Source organism: Poecilia reticulata, chromosome 19, assembly GCF_904066995.2.
Source record: "Poecilia reticulata chromosome 19, P_reticulata-male-v2, whole genome shotgun sequence".
Lineage (NCBI taxonomy): Eukaryota > Metazoa > Chordata > Actinopteri > Cyprinodontiformes > Poeciliidae > Poecilia > Poecilia reticulata.
In genome coordinates this window covers 23,803,674-23,820,025 of record NC_088848.1, presented here as the reverse complement: position 1 = coordinate 23,820,025, position 16,352 = coordinate 23,803,674, and the positions used below count along the sequence as shown (strand labels likewise).

General features: G+C 40.2%; 1 protein-coding gene across 4 annotated transcripts; it reads right to left on the bottom strand.

Moving 5' to 3' along the window:
- Nucleotides 1-45: 45 nt before the first annotated feature.
- Nucleotides 46-15,830, bottom strand: rfng (RFNG O-fucosylpeptide 3-beta-N-acetylglucosaminyltransferase). Of its 4 annotated transcripts, XM_081600807.1 has the most exons (11): nt 15,550-15,830; nt 13,946-14,086; nt 12,572-12,678; nt 11,170-11,679; nt 8,707-8,755; nt 8,518-8,620; nt 7,734-7,887; nt 7,479-7,564; nt 6,106-6,271; nt 4,643-4,728; nt 46-3,349 (listed from the first exon to the last, which is right to left on the bottom strand). In XM_081600807.1, the coding sequence occupies exons 4-11, from the start codon at nt 11,611-11,613 to the stop codon at nt 3,274-3,276; spliced, it is 1,164 nt and encodes a 387-aa protein (XP_081456933.1). In that variant the 5' UTR covers nt 11,614-11,679; nt 12,572-12,678; nt 13,946-14,086; nt 15,550-15,830; the 3' UTR covers nt 46-3,273. The 4 variants fall into 4 exon arrangements, with proteins under 4 accessions (XP_081456933.1, XP_081456934.1, XP_008436412.1 ...); XM_081600808.1 differs by lacking the exon at nt 12,572-12,678; XM_008438190.3 differs by lacking the exon at nt 13,946-14,086.
- Between the last annotated feature and the right edge of the window lie 522 nt (nt 15,831-16,352).

Sequence of the window (16,352 nt, the reverse complement as noted above, 5' to 3'; positions counted from 1 at the left end):
TGTGATGTCCACCTTCAAAAACAGTCATTCAGTCTGAAACAGCCAGAAAGATGAAGGCTTTAATTTTCTCCCCCAGCATATAGAAACACGAGTTAACAGAAACAGTCTGACCCACCGACCCGCAGTGGGACACACGCTTTTGGGTTCTAGTCTTCCTGTGCAGAGGTAGCCTGTTGCTTTACACACACACACACACACACACACACACACACACACACACACACACACACACACACACACACACACACACACACACGCACACGCACACACACACGGTGGGTCATCTGAGACACATAGCAGAATCAGGTTCAGTGTGAAACAGAGGGTTAGAGCGGAAAAACTCCTGATGATTATGCTTAATAAAGCTACGGTTGCCTCCAACAGCACTTTAAATTTCAGGAGGAGGGGTTCTGTAGGAGGTTATGAGCAGTCATTATTTTACCTGCAGCAGTTAACATGTTAACATCTTCACTTTGATCAAACAGATTATCTCTCTTTAGCTAGTGTCTCATCAAATCAGTGCAGATTTATAACAGACAGCATCAGTGGTTCAAGCAAACCCACAAAAAAAACTTTTAAACTCTCAACCTGTGATATTAAATTGTCTCTGTATGCATACAATCTTTGCGAACATCAAGAGTTGAAAGCAGCCATGTCCAACCTAACATGGGAACATGTCAAACAGAGATGATCTGTTTCATATGTCAAAGGAGTCAGAGGTCATATGGATCGTAATATGATATGGGAAATTCACAAACTGAGTGGAAAACTGATGAGCTCACCTTTCTTCAGACTACTTCAAAGAGAGAAATGTGTCAAAGGTTTTATAAACTCAGAAACAACAAGCCTGTGAGCTCCTCTACACCCTGGACAACACACACACACACACACACACACACACACACACACACACACACACGCACACACACACACACACACACACACACACACACACGGAGAAGGGAAGCACAGCTTTAGAGGGTTCTAAGTGTTTGCATGAACCACAGTGACAAGTTGGAGCTTTGAGGTTTTTTTAAGATGAAGAAAATCTCCTTCTGTTTCTCTGACTAACCACCCATCTCCATTCTATCAGGTGAGATGACGACAAATAACTTCACCACAGAACCCCAGTATATGAAAACTACAAACAAACAAACAAACAAACAAAAAAAGACAAGTACAGGTTAACAATCTGAGCCATATTCATCCTGTGGGCCTGATAGCATCAGGTCCAGATTTTACACCTTGATTGTGAAAATATGTCCAGACTCTGTCACTGTACACAAAAACATAAAATACAGTAAATCCAATTTGTCATCAATACTATAGTACAAGACTATATTCAACAACAGCTGATAAAGCATGTGACAAGAGTGCAAAATAAGAAATAAACTGGGAAAAGATATTTGGCTGAGTCTATAAAGGCATTTATCAGGTACAGACTGAAAGAGTGCAGTGAGTTTTGATCATTTCATTTCTGCTCCATTAACATCTCAGAAGCTATAACTCATTTATTACAAGAATCCTAAACATTTCCTTCATTTTAATAAAACATTCAAACAAATGGTAAAAAAAAAAATCAGTCATTCATTAAAATGAAAATACTGAAAGGTGTTTCACATAACAGGAAAGAGTCCAGATCAGCTTCCATCTTTAAACTGCTCTCTGTATGTTTTCCCTGCAGATATCTCTCCTTGTCTAGAGGGACATCTAAAGTTCAAAACAGGAAATGCTACAAGTGGAAGTCAGAGCAAAATCTGTAATGCAACAGTTAAAAAACCCCAAACAATTATGATTACTTCTCCTGCCTCTGAGTTACTGAAGGTTTCAACAAGCCGGTTATTCTGTCATGTCTTCCATCTAACAAACATCAGGTGACCTGCTCCGTTAAATCATTAGCTGATTCTGTTTCTTTTGCATTTACATCTTCATGTCCACACACTGATCCTGAAGGCAAAAATACTGCTCAGCACATTAATGATAATAATAATAATAATAATATTATTATTATTATTGTTATAATAATAATAATAATAATAATAATAATAATAATAATAATAATAATAATAATAATTTTTATTATTACAATAATAATAAAAATATGGCCAAAAAAACTGCAGGATGGCCTTTTAAACAGGTTCCAGGTTAACTGAGTTTAACTCATTTTGATGTAATTTGTGTAAAAAAAAAAGAAAAAAAGATGCAACAGGAAGGTGAACTTCTCATCTTATATCACCCTCATCTATGTGTGTCGCCTTGCTGAACTTCTTCTGCGTCTGTTTTGCTTGGTGCCATGTTGCCATGTTGCTTCTCATTCTCCTGATGCGTTTGGCCAGAGTTCCTTCATATCCTGCAGGTTTTCCAGGCATAACCAGCAGGCTGCTGTGACAGCTGGATGTGTAATTAATCCAAATGTGATCTCGTGACATGTGAGGCTTTCATCTCTTTCTGCCATGTGCATACGAATAAAAAACTAAACTCCTCTGTTAGTTACACCCTGAATAGTTTTCTTTACTGCTTTTATGCATGTGCCACCTCTGGCTGGTGCAGGCAGGGGCGGGGCTTGATGGAGAGAATGCAGGTCCGGTTCTCAGAGTGGAAATGATAGTTTGGGTCAGTAAACCAGAAGATAGAAAATTGATGGGTGATTGTTTGTTGTTATTTTCCAGGTGTGCCTAATGACTCACAATTTGCACATTTTCCATAACCTGAATTTTTTCAAAACGTCTGTGAGCAAAGTAAAAACTGAACCAGTCTGTGGATCATCAACAAGTATCCCCAGATCTTTGGGTGTTTAGGTTCCCCGAGTTAACACTGCTGCTGGTTGAAGGGTTGCCTTGGCAACAGACATCAGGTGATTATAACATTTAGTCAGAAATTTTGACTTAATTATGGAAAAAAATGGCATAAAAATATGTACCTACCATAGTACCAGGGTGGAACCAAAAGAACAGCAGATAACTAACCGTCCATAAGCAGAAGAGAGGAGCCAGGTGAGCTGGCTGGTCAGGATTCTTCCTGGAGGTGTTCAGATTCCTCCGGAAAGGGTATGGGAATACATTTCTTTGCTGGCCTGGGAACGCTGTGGGATTCCTTAGGCAGAGCTGGACCAGGGGGCTGCAGAGCAGGAAGGCTACTGAGGCTGCTGTCCCCAGCCCTTCCCGGATCAGGAGGAGTACAGCGGATGGACCATCTCCTCACTGACATGACATCATTATTTTTTACATATTGAATTATTGCCGAGACACTTGGGCTGAGTTGTTTCCAGGATGTTCAGTTTGTGTGTCCAGGTTTAAACTTTGGACACCACTCAGTGTCTGGGTACAGAAGGCAGTGGACCGTCTTAAATCTGCAGGATGGACAGAGACAAGTGTTGAGTTTTTTCCGCATTAAGAAGTCGAGCTTTACCTGTACCCAGCATGGAGGTGTGTCCAGCATTACCATGAGTCAAGGTGTGTGCATCTCTCAAGTCGCATCTCATGTTTTATCAGGTGTTCTAAAAACACCTACTTTCTATGACTGAAGACTAAGTGAGTCAGCCAGTTTTTTTTAAAACAAAAAGGTTGTGATGGGTTAGCATGCAAGCTCTGAGGTCGAGTCTGACAAGATCTGCATCTGTGACATGTTCAAACTAAGACCTCAATACAGTCCAAACTATAAAAATACATAAACCTTTTTTTTCTTGATAAACCAGGCTCAATGTTTTCTGTTTTTAGGTCAGTTGGGATTACTACTCGTTTAAGCGTTCTAAGGCTTGACCCCAATGTAATGATGGTTTTTACATACATCTGCTTTTTTCTTCTGCTTTTAATGGCTTCTTTTTGACTGAGCAGCTTTTCAGGCTTTAGCAGCGTTTTGTTCTGGTGCCGATTCGCTCCAGAACCCGTTCCGCTCTGAGACATGCCGCGCTGCTGTTCCAGACTGATGGAGGTTCATCCATCAGCCTATTCCCGATATAGGCTGATGGATATCGGCTTTTGTAACTTTTTTTATGATATCACGCACAAAAGCATTTGAGGTGTTTGAGGTGCTTTACAGGAACATTAAGCTTGTTTAACAGTGCATTAATCTTAGTGAATGGTAATAGCTAAAGTTAATTAAATTATAAATACTCACTCTCAATATTCAAGCAAACAGAAATAAGTTAGATAATTCTAAATGACTTAAAACAAAGTTTAACCTTATTTGATGTCGGTTTTGGTGTCGTGTAAATCCCTTCATTCAACTCCAGATCCAAAATGTCACAGCAGTTTAAAGAAACATCACAGCATTATCCATCCATAGGACAAAGTCTCCCTTTGTCCTGCTCTTATACTGTAGTGTACATTCACTACAATCAGTCTTGCTGACTTCAGATTCTTTAAAAGTTGTGACTGAGAATCTTACCATTGTTGAAGATGTCCAAGCTAAGGTTTGCTACTAGCTTTAGCTTAATCTAGGTGTTAAGGCCCAGCAGATCACAGCTAAATGTCTGCTTGTTAGGTCCTAACTTCAGCCAGTGAAGAGCATCAAATATGATCTACCATCCACACAGTCAGGAGGGTTCATGAAACACTCAGTTAGTTCAGAGCTCTCCACAGGAGCTCAGATTGTTTGGGAAACCTTCAGAAAGTCGATGCAGAAAAAGACACTTGCTGCTCACCTGGTGGGGTCTTCAGTCAGAGAAAAGCCCCCAACGATGCTGACCACGTTTCTTCTGTTCTCAAAGCCTCCATAACTCAGAGTGACCTTGCAAAAGACATGCAGAGAAATGAGAAAATAGAAGAAAAAAAAAACCACTGTGTCAGGAACACCCTGTTGGTACTGGACACCCCTTTGGTCATAAAACATGTGGACACGGTCAGCAGCAATATTCAGTTATTAGTTATCAGTTAGAGTCAGGACATAAAACTGCAGTAAGCAAGGGTGCAACTGTACATGCCTCTGTTTAGCCACACTTCATACATTTTTCTTAAATAAAAAATTTGAAATATTAATATAGATAATTAGATTTTGTTTTGTTAAGATTTTCTGTTATCATTATGGTTTTGCATTTCAAAAAGTGGTCAGCATAGAACTGACAGAAAACTGGTTGAACAAACTGAATTTTACAGTAAGATGGTCAATGTCTCTCAGGAAGCTTTGAATCCGTCTGCCGACATTTGATTAGAAAATGATTAAATTGTCTAACATTAACTACTCTGAGCCCTATACAATTATGATTTTATTCCCTCATGGAAAACATACCTGGAGTGTTGCTTTGATTTTCTTCCTCATACTTGTTTGAGAAATCCTTGCTTCTCCTGTGGCAAACAGTCAGTGGTACCTATAGGGTATAGGTAACCCTAACCCTATACCTTTATAAAGGCTTACATTCACAAAGCTCCACCTATTTACCTAAAGCTCTTCCTTGGACCTGCAGTCTCCAGTGAGCTTGTGCCTCACACCTCCCCAACTCAGCTCCTCCAGACTAGCAGCAGCAATTAGCCAACACCTGGAGGGACTGTGCATCTACTGGGTTTATTAGACCAACTACAACACTCATAAGAACTGTTGTAAACGGCATCAATCTAAAAATATTGTGATGAAGAGCTGAAGGCAGAGTATTGGAAAGACTAGGAGCCTCTTAAAGAGACAGCGGCCCAATTCAAGGTGTCACATACAGGTATGATGCAAATTCAAGTTTCTTTTAAGTTAAGTTTAATATATGCAGCATTTTATATCAACTGAAGGTTACATTGTTACTTGATTATACAATAAAATAATACATAATACCACCCGTTTAATCACCACACATCTTTCTCCTTTTCACTTTCCTTTAAACCGTCCACTTGTCTTATTCTCACTCATTTTCAGTTATTTAACTACCACTCCCCCAGTCCAGGTAGTTTTCTTCAGTGAGTTTTAGTTGCAGATTGTTTTTGGTCTTGCTTCAGCTGCTCATGTGAACCGCTGGGCCCATGTTCATAATGCCAGCTGGATAATTCCCAAAAATGCCACACATTGCTGCCCTGTGATCAACTAAATTGCTCTATGTGTTGTGCAACTGAAAAGTGTGCCTCACAAAGAGGCCAGAAAGCAAAATTCCAAAATGAATGAAATAATAAGAGGTGCTTGCCAACTCACCTGTTGGAGCACGGTGGGAACGGGCAGCTTCTGCAGGTTCTCCAGGTGAGAGTGGAACAGGTGTGTGTGAGTGAGTGTGACCTCCAGCAGCGCCTCGATGATGTAGCCGATGGTGCAGTCATCTGGGAGGCGGATCTTTTCTGCCGTGGTGATGAAGTTTCCCAAACTGAAACCACAAAATGTTTCAGCGTTTAGAACTCCACGTTTCCACGACAACAGCTGTATAAACTCCACACATGTTCCAGGTGAATGTGTGACCTGGCTAATGGCTGCTAATGTATTTGCAGCGATTTAGACACTAAAAAAAACAAAACATGCAAGCCCAGAAAAAGTGTATAAAGGCACAACTGTGGTCAAGCTCACCAGTTACCCGAAATACTCAGCAGGATTAGCTGATGTGGTCACAATGGGATTACGTCATCTGATATTTCAACCCGTTTGTTAAAAGGACCAAACTGTCTGAAATTGATTCTGTGTTTCAAGTGGACTTTGTGCAGCTCTGTCCAGAACTGCTCCAACACTCTGTATTTCTGAACATGCTTACATTTGAACAACTGGTGCTAGCCTCCATCCTTCTGAACATCTAGTCACAAATCATATCAAATCCTTCCTCCAAACTGCTATCATTCAACCCACCACATCAGTGATGCAGCATCCTCTGCCCTCACTCATCTGGGATTGAATGCCAGAATGTTTCTTTAGATTTTGATTAAACATTTAACCCATTCCTGCAGCAACAAACGCAGAAACCAAGGCAGCTTGGTTTCAACATCTGGCTCCTGGGCCCCCTGCGGACAAACATCCCCAGGGGGAACATGGAGCCCCTCAGGGATGGGAACTCGGCCCCTTTGTTAGCCCAGCTGATAGCAAAGTCACAGAACTGGGTCTCATCCATCACAAGAACAGGCTCTACTAGAAAGAAAGTGGGTCATAAGCTGAAACAATGGAGAAATCAATGACTAATAGAAAACTTTCCACCAATCTGATGGCCGAGTAACATAAATAACTGATTAAAAGCAATAAATATATTTGCGGTTGAGTTCATATGTCTATTTATTCAATAATCTAGGAAAAATGGTTTTGAAGAAAAGTGTTTTTGTTTTTTTTGTTTTTTTAATCAATGTATAGTTGGAGTAAAATGCGATTAATTGCAATCAATTAATCACAGACACTGCAATTAATGTGATAAAATCTTTTAAAACCTTTAAATCGAGTCCCACCACTAGTTATTTTATCTCTTTTCATCTAAAATGTCACTTCATTACAAACATTGATAATCATCATCCCATCTGCTTATATTCAGAGGAAATAAATGCAGCGTTTCTCCTATCGTTCTGTTTCTGATGATAATAACTATGTGACTGTTAGCCCACCTGGCCCAGGGGCTCATTTTCAGAGCCAGACCTCGACTGATGCAGAACCCCGCTCCCCCTGTGGCGAACCAGAACTTCACAGACATCTGAAATGAAGAAGATGGCAAATCAGCCAAATTCTGCCAGGTCAAAAGAGAAAAATACAAAAAGTCACGGCTTAAAACGCCGGCCGATTCAAATCTGCTAACTCTAAAACGGTTTATACGTGGTGCAGTGAGAGGAGCAGGAAACTGAAGAAGGTCTAAGCAGACTGACCGTTCCATCGCTCTTCACCCTCTCTGCAGCCTCTATGGGGTGGTCCAGACTGGGCCGGCCCAGGTAGATGTCCTGGCTGTGGTGGTATGAGGACAGCAGTCGCAGCAGACTGGGCAGGATCACATAGTTATCATCATCCACATGGCAGAACCACCTACAACACACAGAACATCAGCAACACACATCGGTCAAAAAAAGTCATCATCATCATCATCATCATCATCATCAACAGCTGGATGTTTGGTTCACTCTGAATCCTTCAGACAGTCAGATTCTAGCCCTGATGAGACTCATGTCTCAGATTAAAAGCACAGTTCAAAAATAACCTTTAAGCAAGTATTAAACATACTTTTGATTAAGGTGTAATTTCTGTGTTTAAAAAAAATTATTGGTCTGATCATGTATATTCTGAACTTGCATTTCATGTTTTAATTGACTGGAAATATAAAATCATAGATAACGGCTGGAGAACATCAGTCTGTATGAAAACAATGTATAATCTGTGTTTCAGTTGATGAAGGAAACTAACTGTTCAACAACATTCTGATTTATTGGATGGATCTGTATTTTCTAATGAAAGCCCCAGATTCTTTAGAGCTGATTTTCAGATGGACGGACTGAAGCAGAACGAAAAAAAGCAAGAAAGGAAGAAAGAGACAACGAAAGCCCAGAAATACAAACATTTTTCGGTACATTTTGAGACGTTGAAAAACCAAACTCAAGACATTTTGCCATCTGGTAGGAACCCTGACATCGTATCTGTGTTTCGGAACGTCCTACTCACTTCTTCTGGGACTCGATGAATTTATCGTACTCCACAGACATCTTGCAGCACAGAGCCTGTCGGTTGTGAGCAGCTGAGCAGTTGGTGTTGATGATGTTAGTTCCTGAGGCAGAAACATCCCAGAATAATCCGGCATACAGACAGGCTGATGTGGTCAGAACAGCAACACTCTTCACTTCAGCTGCTTACCTGTCTTCAGCTGCAGCTCCCTGTCATCACCATCAGTGAATATGAAGGTCTGGAACAGAGAGAGGCCCCTTAGTGTGTTAGTGGGAACAAACAGCAGTTCACACCACCTGTTAAAGGGCCAATCGGATCATCTGCTGGCAGTTATGAAACGATCAGAGCAAAACATTATGACCACCATAGGCTTCTTAGCATCTGCAGCCCTTTCGCTTAGTGTGCAAGCTTCACTAGCTGAGACATGGAGCTGCTTGCATGTGACTGTGGTTTTAGAACAAAGAGGCCACAGAGTGCTGAATCAGCAGAAACAAGATGCTCACAAAGAAATTCACAAAAATTATGATTGATTCTTTTAAAGGATTCCTCCTATAATAAATAACCATAGAAACAGATTTTAAATAGGAATACACCGATATGAAAATTTGGGCCAGTGCCAATATTCAATGTTAATATTGCTGTTATGGCCGATAACTGATATTTAAAATATTTTCCTACTCTTTTGACATTGTAAAATGACCACACCGCTTACACTGATGCAGTTAAGTTGCCCACAATCGTTTGCTGCATCTCTAACCCTGCCACATGACGAAACCCCTCCCCCTCCAGAAACACAAACAGCAACGAGCTGGAAATAAATATCGGCTGTTAATAATGGCCAGTTCTTCTTATCAGACCAATGCCGATACATTAAACCATGACTAACATCGGACAGTCGCCATGTTGATGCAAACATTTTCTGCATCACTCATTTTGATCCCGGTCTACTGTATGCAGAATAGAATCTGATTCTGTTTTACATGTACTAATAAGAATGAGAGATGAGTTGGGCATCTTGACACGATGAGTTACAGACGATCCCAGATATGACCTTTCACCATGGTAACCAAACATCTGTGGGTGCACCAACGGCAAAAACATTGATGTTTGTACATTTAGAGACAAATATTTGTTGACTAAAATAAAAAAATTAAAAAACTCAACGCAACGCTGGAGATCAGAGGAGAAAGGTTCAAACTGTAGACCAGCATTTATAAGAGAAGTTAAGTTCAATCAGCTGTCGTGGAATCAGATGTTAATAATTTCTGTAATTGCTCCAATATGCGATCCCTCTGTGCACATGGAGACTGCCATAAACAGCAGTGGAAAGACTTTAAATTAACCGTCAGCAACAAATCTTCTTTTTACTGCTGGCAGGAAGACCTGGCTGCTCTCTACCGGTGTGAGCAGTGTTTGTTTGTGTGTGTTCAGAACTTGGTGGGCCAAGGACTCGGAGCACAAACACAGCAAACTGCTGCTGTGATAAGTCCAACTGTTCAGATCATCAAACATTTAAATATAAGACAAAGATATCCTAAGTAAACATTAAAGTTTCCAAATGTGATTTGGTCTAATAAGGGAAAAGACTACTCAGACCAACCTGTAAATGTCTCCTAAACCTAATAACCAGTTCTGCCTTTAGCAGGAACATCCAGCATCCAGAAAACTCCTCTGTCGTCTCCCAGTGCTCCCAGCCCTAACTAACAACAACCAATCAGAGCCAGGGACTGGACTAGGCCAGTCCCTGGCTGTCACAATCACCCTGGTGACCAAGCTGCTTATCCTTCCTAGCTCCACCTCCTTTCCTCTCTGCTACGCTACAATTTCTTTCGATAGAGGTGTTGCTTTTCGAGCTCTTCCCGCCTGCTTCATCTGATCTGACACGAACCATTTCTTGATTCTACACATCAGGCAGTAATCAGGCCCGGCTGATGGTAATGAAACCAAACTCAGTTTGATTTATGTGTTGCTTTGGAAATCTTTCAACCTACTCCAAGCTGCCAGATAGGTCCAGGGTTAAATAACTTTTATCAGTTAATTAAAAAAGCTTTTTGCATTTACTCAGGTTATACTTGTTTGACATCTAAAACATTTTAATCAGAGCAAAAGTAAAACAAATCAGAATAAATAATAATGAGTAGGGATGCACCGACATCTTTATTTGATGTTAATATTGTTTTAATTGCCAATAACTGGTATTTTATACATACAGTATATATTTCAGTTCTCTTTTCACACCTTGGAAAAAAGCAGTCACACAATGACTTCATCGCTGATTCAGTTAAGATCCACAGTCCTTTGCTGCATCACTGTCTTTGTCACATGACCACCTTTCTCTCTTCTCCCTCCAGAAACAAACGGCAGCAAGATGGAAATAAATATCGGTTTTATTCATTGGACTGATACCGATGTTAGCGCCGATATGTTGCGTATCCATAAATATGAAGCAACTACTTCTTAACACCACTGCGACTGAACAATTAAAATTATTTTACAAGCTGTACAAAAAAAGCAAAGAGGTCCCATACAAAACATCAGTAGATGAAACATTATTCAGATTTGTTTGTAGCATCAATGAGACCGGCTACAAAATAACATCAGGATATATTGTCTCCTCATTTCTCTCCAAATGGTTTAGTATGCCCAGCTCACCTGTTCCTTGGCTTGGGACACCCAGGTCTGGAACAGCAGCTCCAGTCTGGACCTGTGGTACTTCCTGGTGGTCTTCACTGCGATGAAAATGTCCTTCAGCTCCAGCTGGTCAGTATTCCTAGGTCCTGGTTCCACATTTCTCTTGGGAGAGGGAACGTCAGTTCTAGCAGATGCTGCTACAACCTCTGAACTCCTACTGAGCCCTGTGGCTGTGTTGGTGCCGCCAGCGCTGGCGGTACCTGTTGGTAGGCCGGCATGCTGCTCTGATGAGGTAGACTTAGCGTGGGGTCGGGGCTGAGGCGGCTCCAGCTGGCGGGGGGGCGACTGGAGGGCCGGGATGAGCAGCAGCAGGAGGAAGCAGAGAGCAAGAGAGAACAGGAAGCAGGACTTACTGACGCCCACCGAGGCTATGTGCATCCTGGCTGGCCAATGGGGCGGGGTCATCAGCCTCCAGGGCTGCAGTCGCTCCCAACACCGTCCTGGGCTGGCATCATTCCATCACATGGAAACCTGCAGGGGCGATCAGAACTTTCACTCAAAGCATCCTGTAATAATAATACAAAATGAGTCGAACCGATCATGCAAAAAAATAACAACCACTGTCATTTATTCATAAATAATTTGATATAAACTGTATTGTTTTAAAGTATTGTGTGTTCCAGCCACATAGTGCCATTTTTTAACACAGTGAAGTAACTATGTTCCCTTCAGTTGTTATAGAAATGCTGTATCAAATGTGACTCCAAAGAAACTTTACTTTGCAATTTAATGCCTTGAAATTGGTCCTCTGTCTCTTTAAAACTCCTACTCTTTCTGAAACTCCGCCTTCCAGAAGTTATCACAACATGGCTCTTCACAGTTCCCACCATAGACATAATACAAGAGTAGACGCCTCATGGACCGCTCTCGCCTATTGTCGCTGACGAGATTTAGGGCGGCCATCTTGGAGCGGTACTCCACTCAGCGTTATGTGTTTAGCAGCACAATGACGTATCAGCGCATTTAATCAATCATAACACGCTTTTTTGTTACTGGAAACCATATTCAAACATCTATCAAAGCTACATTTATAAACAATTGTATTTTTAAGTAGTTCAGCATATTTAAATATGCTTAGTGGCTATAACAATAGAATAGGACTGGAATATTCTGATATTGATGTATGATGAGCATATTACAAAGCAGACAGCCGTTCATTATTTAATAATTTATTTAGTAAGATCAATACATATTTGTATAACTATACAAACACAAATAAATGATTAATAATGACAAATAAATAATGATTAATACTGAATAATATATATTGGATACATGTTTATGTATGTATATACATCCATACATATATAGATATATATCTATGTTTTCCAGCCGACGAGTTCTAGCTTCAGTGATTCCGCACCTGAGATTGAGTCCAAAATCCGATCCGAGATTCATCCGTGCTGCAGTGAATCTGTCTCTCTTTAAAGATATCTCCCACTTTTTCCTCATATCGTTTCTTTATAAAACCTTCAAAACAAAAACGGAAGATTTGAGATGTGTCTTACTTTTGACAGAGTGAGAGAATTACATATAAATAATAGTCTTTACCACCTGTGTAAACTTTGCTGGTGAATGTTATAACACGTAATACTTGTGCTTGAGCACCTGCCCCTTTTGCTCCTTGCCCCCAAGTGCCCTTTTGGTCAAATTTTTTATTTATTTATTTTTTGTATTATTTTCTAAGCCCTCTTCTGACATATAACATGTACTAAAATAATTTGTTTTTGTTTTTGTACTACATAATATCCCCGATATATGCGATTTTGGGCTCTGCCCACGACGAGAAAAAAGTGAGAAAGTTTTTTAAGCAAAACTCGGTAGGCCTTTCTCATGGTGACATGCATCATCAATATTTGCTTTTGTTTTTTTGTTTTTTAGTTTTTCTGCAGTTCCACATTAAAGTTTGATGCAGCTCTGCTTTCTTGAATGGACCATCTTCATCTCCACTGCAAGTGTAGCAAACAGCTCTTTTATAGATTACTGAACACTAAAAGGTTGCATTGTGCCCTTGTTTATATTTTTCCATCCATCCATTTTCTTACACCCTTGTCCCTCAGTGAGGGGGAGGGTTCCTGTTGCCCATCTCCAGCTAACGTTTTGGGCGAGAGGCGGGGTACATCCTGGACAGGTCGCCAGTCTGTTGCAGGGACACACAACCATGCACACACACACTCACTCACACCTAGGGGCAATTTGTAGAGGCCAATTACCCTGACAGTCATGTTTTTGGACTGTGGGAGGAAACCCTGCTAAATTGCAGGTTTGAATATGGCAATACTTTCTTATAGCAAAATAGACCTGCAGAAAAAAATTACTAATAAAATATCTTACATGTGCATAGTTGTTTGCTTTATATAGAGATTTTCCTTAGCTTTGATTGTATATCTCACAATTCACAATTTTGTTATTTATCATTGTTTATTAAACTCTGAAAGCTGAGTGGCTTTGTTAATATTCTGTCCTAGAATGCAGTTAGATGTGCCTTTTTTTTTTTTTTTTTTGAGCACCTGCCCCTTTAGTGGTCTCTGCACGGCCCTGACAAAATATAAGTTTTATAATGTATGTTACATTGTTTCATTTCTAATGTAGGCTCTTGTGTCAGATAATCTAAGTCAATGTTAGAGAATAATTCTTTTTTTTTTTAGATTTATGGAATCTCAATTATCCTTTATAGCGGGGCTGAACCCGGTATTGCACCGATCACAGAATATACACAATAATATGTCCATCTTACTTGTGAAATGTTGTTTGTGGAGCCCTCACATCAATAGTCCATCGATCCGAACAACAATATCCCTCAGTGCTGAGGCATCTTCTGCTGTTTTGATTGAGCAAAGTAGGAGGGACGACCGCTCCAAGATGGCCGTCGTACTTCCTGCGCCGGAGCAGCCAAAGCGGGGTTTACTTTTATATTATGTCTATGGTTCCCACCATAGGTTCCCACAAGTATGAATCGGAAGTGATCCGCGCTACTCAACCTCCATCTTGGTAGGGAAGCGCATCGCAAAGCACACGGAGGAGCTTCGCCTGAAATCCATGGACACGTACAATCAATATTTAAACTGATTTGTAAAGGAGGTCCGAACTCTTTTCATGAATATAAGATTCTGGTGACTGGCAGAGTAAGTACATGTAGTCAAGTATGAATATGCTACATGACAGTCTTAGCTTGCAGATAAAAGCTACATTAGCTGAGCTAATTTTGATAGTTTGACAGTAAGCACTACTGTAAATATCACTGATATTTATATTAGCATTACACAGACGTAGGTAGATTACTCAAATTGTTACCGAGTAATAGTTGTAATGTACTTATATTATGTACACGTTAAATGGGAGCGAGGGGAGAGCTAATCCTAACGTTGTTGCTTGTTTATTGTTGTCATAGCAACTCCACTGCAATTGTCATCACAGTTACTAGGGGTGCACCGAGTTATCTGCGCCGATTTCCTAAATTTTGGGAGATCGGTGATTGGTCGACACATGTGAAGTCGATTTTATCCACCGATCTTATCGATTTTATCTTATTAATACTGCTATTAAATTTTAATTTCTCCAGTGAGAGACAATAAAAGCTGTTTCTATTCTATTTTATTATTTTCTGTTCTATTCATTTAAAGAAAATATCAAAGTAACATTCATTGTTGCTAAATAAATGAAATTATGGTTTTGTGGTTAGCTTTTCATGAGCAGCTTGCCATTTAACCCTTGTTCAATAAGCAATGACAATACTTTCTTTCTATATCGTAATAGATCAATCCCCAGAACTTAAAAACTATATAGGATGAAATAATGAATAACAGAGCATAAAGTATGTGTGTTGTCTAACTTTGATTAGTAGGGTAACGACATAAACTGTAGATGTGTGGTTGAGATACAAATAAAAATTAATTTGAAAATGAGTCCTGTTCTGTGTGAAGGAGGCAGCAGGGACCACAGGGAAGCATCACCCAACTTTAGGAGTCTCCTTTAAAGGTTGTGTCTTAGGCGTCATGGGGCAGATTTCTGGTTAACTTCGTTCCAATAGTTTCAACAGATAAAGCTGACAGAAAACAATTTCTGAAGTTTGCCACACTGGAAACTCCTGAAAAAAGTTAAGTCAAAATAGAGTTCTTCTCATTAGTATATTTCTTCTTCTTGGTTACATGAAATTAAAAGAAGTCATTTCCGGCTCTTTAAATGGCGCTTTGGAGCCGCGGTAGCATGATTGCCCAAATAATCCCTTATCCCAACGAATCCTGAGTTATCCTGGGCGCTTTTTCAGGTTCAACACCTGGAACACTCTGAACAGAGACATTCACAAAGTGGAACAAAGAATATCATCTATCAGCAACTTACCTTCATAAGGTACTTCTGTTTTACACCACTCGGAAACAGAAGCAGCAGAAACGAACCCCAAACAGCCCCTGTAAGTTCTAAACCGCGCTAAATAAAGAACGGAACCGGAGCCAGTGTGTTCCTTCAGGTTCTGACGACGGTGCTAACCGAGCCCCTGGTCCCACACACAGCGGTCTATCTGAGAACAGGTCAGCAACAGAAAGGCGAGTTATTCTTCCGAACTCTCAGAAACATTCCTAAAACTTGAGCTGCATCCGAGGAGGTAAAGCAAATCCGGTTCATACTTTCAAAATAAAACTGCGATTATTTTTTTCAACAAATAAAAGCAGACTTTTATAGATGGGGATTGCAGGGAAAGGCCACAAACTGTAGAAGGGTGGCACACTAAAATGGCAATTTCATTCAAATGCCCTGCAGTCTTAAATTACAATGAGCAATAGATTAAACCTACTTTTTTTCTGCATATTTCAGTAAAGAATTGCTTGTTGCTGCATCCAGTTAAATACAAAAATGCTGAAGACTTGTAACTAAAATGTCACAGCATTTATAATTCCCATGAAGGTTTTTCCTTATCGCTATGAAAGAGACAAAATGACTGCTAAAGCCAGTTTGATGAGAACAATGATGAACCAAGAGACTCATGGAGCCAAGATGGCTTCTGATTTTATCTGCTGTTGTCTGTTCACGTGTGCCTTCCTTGAGGTTTTAATAGAAATCCTGGTTCCTCAAACTCTTCACTATTACACCTCCATTTAGATCCTCAATACACACTAACATGACATTCCTTTGAATTGTTTACAGTT

What these genes read in the sequence shown, in the direction of transcription:
- rfng (XM_081600807.1), bottom strand. Translation starts at nt 11,613, where the DNA reads ATGACCCCGCCCCATTGGCCAGCCAGGATGCACATAGCCTCGGTGGGC. An exon ending in GGAGCTGCAGCTGAAGACAG is followed by an intron (nt 8,621 to 8,706) that starts GTAAGCAGCTGA and finishes TTTCTGCCTCAG; the next exon opens with GAACTAACATCATCAACACC. An exon ending in CTGACTGAAGACCCCACCAG is followed by an intron (nt 3,350 to 4,642) that starts GTGAGCAGCAAG and finishes TCCATCCTGCAG; the next exon opens with ATTTAAGACGGTCCACTGCC.